Genomic DNA, 6331 nt, shown 5'->3' with positions numbered 1-6331 from the left:
CAGTCTGTAACCAGCTTATGGGAGGAATAAAAAATAATCAATTAAATTCTTCAATGACTTAAGAGAATATTAACATCTCAACCTTTTCAACCCTAAGAATCTTTAGTGGACTCTTCCATTCAATCATCATTTGAAGTCCAATATGGTCAGTAGGGGTGAAAGGGTTAAAATCAGATCTACATGTATGTGCATTTGTTTTCAAACTAACACCACTGAATAATATCAGTGCAAATAATGACTTTAGTGCATAATTCAACAACTCTGTTTGATACTGATACATTTCAAAATTTTCTTTCGTGTGTTTACTATCTAATAGTAAAAACAAACTGAGTATTGCTAAGCAAGGCTAAAACTAATGACAAAGATTTTCCCCAAAAAAAATATCACACTGACCTTGACAGAACAACCTTGAAACTCAAAACATGCTCGAGATATTGTAGTCCTTTGCAATTCCGTGAAGTTCAATCACAATACATCATTCAAGGATTTGAACTTCTTGAACACTTACAAGGATTAAAACCACTAGAACTCTTACAAGGATTTTCTTAAAATAGTAATGTTGACCTTGACCTTGACTTTTAGTAACAAGTATGAAACTCAAACTTGTCCAGGATGTAATGGTACTTTGAAAATGTCTGAAGTTTAGTCACTATCCTTCAGGGAATGAAACAGCTAGAGCGTTGACAAACTTTGGTGTTCTGTACAAATATAATGTGTATACAGAGAGACTGATGGTGAGGAGACCTTCCGTCCACCCCTAGTCCCACCGGTAGGGGACCGCAATATGTGGCTTTATATCAAACCATCATCAGGTATATCAATGAAAAAAAATACAAATAGAAATTTTTGTTAAGTGATAAAGTACAAAACACATAAAATGTGTCAATACTAGAAAACTAACATTTGAGCATTGTAACCCCCCTAATAATCAAAATGCAATCTGCCAATTTCTCATGATTTTTTGAAATTTAGATTTCAAATACGATTACCAAGAAGCAAAATATATTTCATGTGTATTTTGATGCAACTTGTTTTTTATTTCCAAATACTGTTCAATTATTATTTGTTAAATAGCTTTTATTATTTTAAACTACCTACTAACAGCCAACTGGGTCATTGTCAGAGATCTACTGTATCCTTGACCTTTCAACCCAAATGACTTTGACCTGTAACCCAGTGACCTGGACCTTTTGGTCAATTTACACTTTGCTTAATTTCCAACAAAGTTTGCTTCAAAATCTCATAAGAAAATGTTGATCAATGAAAAGATACCAAATTTGACCTTGACCTCTGACCTGTAATCTCAACCTTTGGCCAGCTGGCTCCTTGTTTAATTTTAACCAATGTAGTAAAATCAAAATGTTATAAAGGCAAAATGAAATGTTCAACATTGAAAAGACAAAACATTTGATATTGACCTTAGATTCGGTAACCCTGACCTTTGGTCAGTGGTCTCCGACCCGCTAGCTTCATCATGACATAGCAAACATTTGTCAAAAGGTATAATAATTCACCTTGAGCTTTGGGCCTAATGACCTTGGCTTTTGACCTTGATTTCTGATTTCTTTCCCAATTTATGTTTATTTTAATAGATACTAAAATTATCAGCTGGTAACTAAATCTGTGGATGAACGAACAGAAAACTGGATAGTCAGAAAGACAGATGGACAGACAGAAAGACAGAAGGACAGTCAGAAAGACAGATGGACAGTCAGAAAGACAGATGGACAGACAGTGATTACTACTTGACACCCATATCTCTGTATCTCTGATACCGGGCCCTAATCAATGCAACTAAAAATAGAGTTATCTTTTGATTGTTTCCTAAAATATTCTTTTGGACAAAAGATGCAAAACATTTGTCATTTGACAACACAATCAAGGCAAAATAAGTGAAAAGTTTTTTTTCTGCTTCTTCTTTTGTGGGAGTGAGTTGTCTTGAATGACATGTCTCCTATTTGTGTAGAGTCTTTATAAAAATTTTTGCTAAATGAGAGCGCTGGAACATAGTAAATTCATCAAATGTTGTCAGCACTCGTTGTTTTGCGCTAAGGACAGACAGCTCAGGATGTATGTTGATAGAGCGTAAATGTTCATTATACAACTCTTGTTGGTTCAGATTCTGCGATCCTTTGTCTTTAACGTACACCACAAACACATCACCTGTCAAAAAGAAATCACATTGTCAGACTAGGTTGAAAAATAAAACATTTCCTGATCTCCACTGATATGTGTGTGAGACCAGAGTAGCAATTTTCGTTGCTCAATATAGTAGAAAAGTTTCGAGAGGTGCTCAATTTGAATCCAGGTAGTTGATGTTTGTTCACAAAAAGTCATTGAAAATATCAGGTTTTTAAATCACTATCATTCAAAATATCAAATTTCTATCACTACTACTGACATAATGAAAAAATCTTCAAATCTTATCTAAAAGAAAATTTACATTGAATAGCCTCAACAACACATGGATAAACCAAGATAACATTTCTGCCTCTTACCACTTCAAGGTATAATAAACCTTCAGCGTTCGTTACATCTGTAACGGGAATGGATTTTGTGAGTTATCTACCTTTGTTTGAGAGTTGTGTCCCTTAGTAGAAGTATGTATTTGTGTATTAGAGTATATTGTTTAATTATAGTTTGATTATTAATTGTGAGTGTGAATATACGTGTTCAGAATGTTAAATATATGTAGCATGAGAGTATGTATATAGTTCGGTAATGTGTGCGAGTAACTATGATTGTGTATTTTATATTGAAAACATTGTATGCTAATATAATCTATGTGCAACATTGGGAATGGAAAAGGGTGCTAGTTTATATGTGTGAATGTAACGAGTATGTGGGGGTAGTTGTATGAAGATATAGAAGCAACTGGCTGGTATATTTATGCAAGTTAGTTGTTTACTGCCCTTCTATTCTTTCCTTTCTACACTTTCCTTACACTTAACAGAAGCCATTGGCTGGTTATTTTCCTTCAATCTTTTAGTCTATGTTTTGGGGTAATAGTTGCTTCGTGTATGATAGTGTGGAAGATTGTTTTATTCTGTGGTGCTGTAAATAGTTATGATTGTTTTATATTGCCAATGATGGATTATTGAATAAATGTAGGACCTTTATCTAGTTTTTGTGTGGTTTATATATTCAAAGCAAGGTACAAGTAAGAACCTGGGTTGTATGTTAAATTCAAACCGTTACACAACACTGACCTCCCATTTTGCGAGCTCCCTGGACAGTGGTCATTCTGAGATCTCCGACCTCACGGTCCGGATGCTCTAGAATTATGTCTTGTTCGTTGAAGTCAAAAAAAACCAGGAAAACTTTGGCACGAGGCAAATTAGGGATGTTATCGTGAACGGAGATAAGGGAGCTAACTCTCTCTACATTTCTGAGCTCTCCACTAATGCAGGCAGATTCCACAAGGCGCATATGCAAGGCCTTCGTCTCCGAGTAGAAACTGATTACACAGATCTGGTTGTTTAGAGTCGACGGATGTATGCTGTCTAGAACTGACCGAACCGGCTGGAAAGAGACAAAATATTAAATTACTGTTGATGTAGAAAATGACCAATAGAGTGAGAACATTTTATTATTATTTTATTCCCTGATGAAGACAATTATAGTCCATGGAAACAAATGGCTAAATTGGGTTTGGGTGTACACAGCATACATTTTGTACATGTAATTGTATTCCTTAAAAGACATACACTGTATATCGTCCTCAAGGTTGATCAGTTTCACATGCACAGGGGCATGTCTAGTCTTATATTAAAAAAGCCCCAGAAATACCTTATATATATGAAGAAAAGGTATTTCTGGCTATTTTTTATATAAGACTAGACATGCCCCTATGGGCCATGCATGATGGCTAAGTCGGTTGCAGCACACCCATGCCACATACTCTCAGGTACAAATCCACTGGTGCATGGTTTGAAACTCCCTAACCGTGCCAGTTTTTGTTTCTTGGTAAGATGATAAACGGGCCAGTCTGAGCTGTCTTAGTTGTGTCCTTGGGCAAAACACTTTACTCTAATTGCTCTAGATAGCATGCGACAGGCCTCCCATACGTCGTTCAGTGAGGACTGCCTCAAAATGACCCTGGATGTTCATGGAGCGTAAAACCCAGCAAACGAACAAACCTCAAATAACCTCAAACAAACCCGGGCCTCATAGAATGCTATAGTTAACATACTCCATGCATACAGTGAAAAACTGCATAAGGGAGTGGACTGATTTAAAGGTTTCTGGTTATTAAAAAGACTATGATTTTGAGCTGTGAACCAATTAATCTTTTTTAAATGAATTTAAAAGCATGAGCAGTTTACAGAAGGGTCTGTTTATTGGGTTTAAGGCCCTGTGAACAATCGGAATAATTTTGAAGCGGGGTTTTCTCGTAGCAGCTGGTGACTACCTGACTGAATAACATATACAGGCCAATAATATGACATCTATAGCAATGAGGGTAAAGTGTCTTGCCTAGGACATAACCACAACAGCAATTATCAGCCTGTTTCCCTGCTTCCCAAGAAACACAAACCAACACATGTAGGGAGCCTCAGATTATCTCAAACCTTCACCTGAGGTTACGTAGACCAGCGCTGTATCTGACTGAACTGTACATGTAGATCTCCTCTATCTGCACACTACCCCTACCCTGCCCTCTTTCAGTCCCTTAGGTTTGTTTTTGTTTAACGTCCTATTAACAGCCAGGGTCATTTAAGGAGATACCAGGTTTGGGAGGTGGAGAAAGCCGGAGTACCCGGAGAAAAACCACCGGCCTACGGTCAGTACCTGGCACTGCCCCACGTAGGCTTCGAACTCGCAACCCAGAGGTGGAGGGCTAGTGATAAAGTGTCGGGACACCATAACCACCCAGCCACCGCGGCCCCCATGTCTCTTAGAGGGAGATGTACATGTACAACAGTCAAACAGGACACAACAGTCTGCTACAAGACAACTTGTCACTTTTACTGAACATACAACAGAAACTAATGTATGTTTGATCCTGCGATTACCATACCCACCCTATAGGTTTCCTGGTCATCAGCCGGTGTCGTGGACCAATGGGTTCCACTTGAATGTTGTACGGCCCTTTTCTGAACCCCTACACTGGATGTCGGTGTGTACACTACCCAAGTGACTAGACCGAAGACCACTACCATGATCAGATCTGTAAACAAGGAAGGTAGGTATCATTTTATGTCATGGGCTGATAACCAAGTGTCAATTTTAAGCCATTAAAAATGTTTGTTACAAGCAAGATTTAATTATCCCCATAAATTATCCCCATAAATGTTGTCAAATGAGGACCCCCTTGTTTTAAACTTTTGCAGATTCATTAATTTAAAATTAATAGGCTAAAACTGTTATATAGATAAGGTCTCAAAAAACTTTATACTTAACTTATATACTAGAGGAGAGGGCTTATTTGAGGATAGGTACAGTATTATTTGTGATAAAAACACCCCACCTTCATGATCAGAACTGTCACAAGGATAACTGAGTAATATCCCTTCTGCTCTGGATGATGACATAACATCAGACCGATGGATATAAAACCTTAATCCAGCACACCACCTTAACTGTGTTGTTGGAGGTATAATGAGTTTTGTAAGAAAGAGTGAGACCTGGATTCACACCGGACAGTGTGACCTTGACCTTTATACTAAGAGAGCTGGAATGACAAACAAGTTGTACATTGACCTTCTATATCATGTGACCTTGGTTCAAAAAGATTTGAACCTTGACCTTTATGACACTGACTTACATAGAATTGCATTAGTAGACCGTGAAGATAGCTCCAGGCTGTCAATCCGGTTTTGACACTCAGGAACTTTTTTCCAGGAATATTCCCCGAGATTATACAAACGCTCGTGTATTTCACCCATGGTTGACTTCAACGTTTTTACATCATCAGTCAGAGCTGAAATATACAACTTATGGTAATTTATCGAAGGAAAACCAATTTTACTCTTTTGTTTGACATATATACACTACTGCAAATAAATACCATGAAAAAAACATGAAATACACATGAAAATGCCATGAAATTACTGAAACACCATGATTAAAGCCATGAAATTTTGTCAAATGACTTTTCATGGGTACTCCTGAACTGCTGGAAATCCCATGAAAACTTGGTTTCATGGCCATGAATTAATTGAATATCCCATGACTATAGACAGTGTATTAAATACATGCAATGAAATATCTATGAAAATAAACTGGGAAAGGGTTCAGTTATGTTAATGGCCATGAATTTTTGTACAATCATATTTTCATGGCCATTGATTTGTCAATTATTGCCATGAATTTTAGAATAGACAATTAC

The 6331-nt window shown here is 37.1% G+C and overlaps 1 protein-coding gene across 1 annotated transcript; it reads right to left on the bottom strand.

The window, feature by feature from the left end:
- Window positions 1-1669: 1669 nt before the first annotated feature.
- Window positions 1670-5917, bottom strand: LOC117319024. Its single transcript, XM_033873934.1, has 4 exons — window positions 5768-5917; window positions 5025-5170; window positions 3210-3522; window positions 1670-2163 (listed from the first exon to the last, which is right to left on the bottom strand). Exons 1-4 carry the CDS (start codon window positions 5886-5888, stop codon window positions 1955-1957), a joined length of 789 nt encoding a protein of 262 aa, XP_033729825.1. The 5' UTR covers window positions 5889-5917; the 3' UTR covers window positions 1670-1954.
- Between the last annotated feature and the right edge of the window lie 414 nt (window positions 5918-6331).

This window comes from Pecten maximus, unplaced genomic scaffold (genome assembly GCF_902652985.1).
Source record: "Pecten maximus unplaced genomic scaffold, xPecMax1.1, whole genome shotgun sequence".
Lineage (NCBI taxonomy): Eukaryota > Metazoa > Mollusca > Bivalvia > Pectinida > Pectinidae > Pecten > Pecten maximus.
The sequence above is the reverse complement of the archived record's forward strand: the minus strand, read 5'-3'. Positions and strand labels throughout refer to the sequence as shown.

Excerpts from the sequence above, each read along its gene's own strand:
- LOC117319024 (XM_033873934.1), bottom strand. The coding sequence starts at position 5,888 with ATGGGTGAAATACACGAGCGTTTGTATAATCTCGGGGAATATTCCTGG. Across the intron at positions 3,523-5,024 it reads ATGACCAGGAAACCTATAGG|CCGGTTCGGTCAGTTCTAGA; the intron begins GTGGGTATGGTA and ends GTCTCTTTCCAG. Across the intron at positions 2,164-3,209 it reads GGGAGCTCGCAAAATGGGAG|GTGATGTGTTTGTGGTGTAC; the intron begins GTCAGTGTTGTG and ends TCTTTTTGACAG.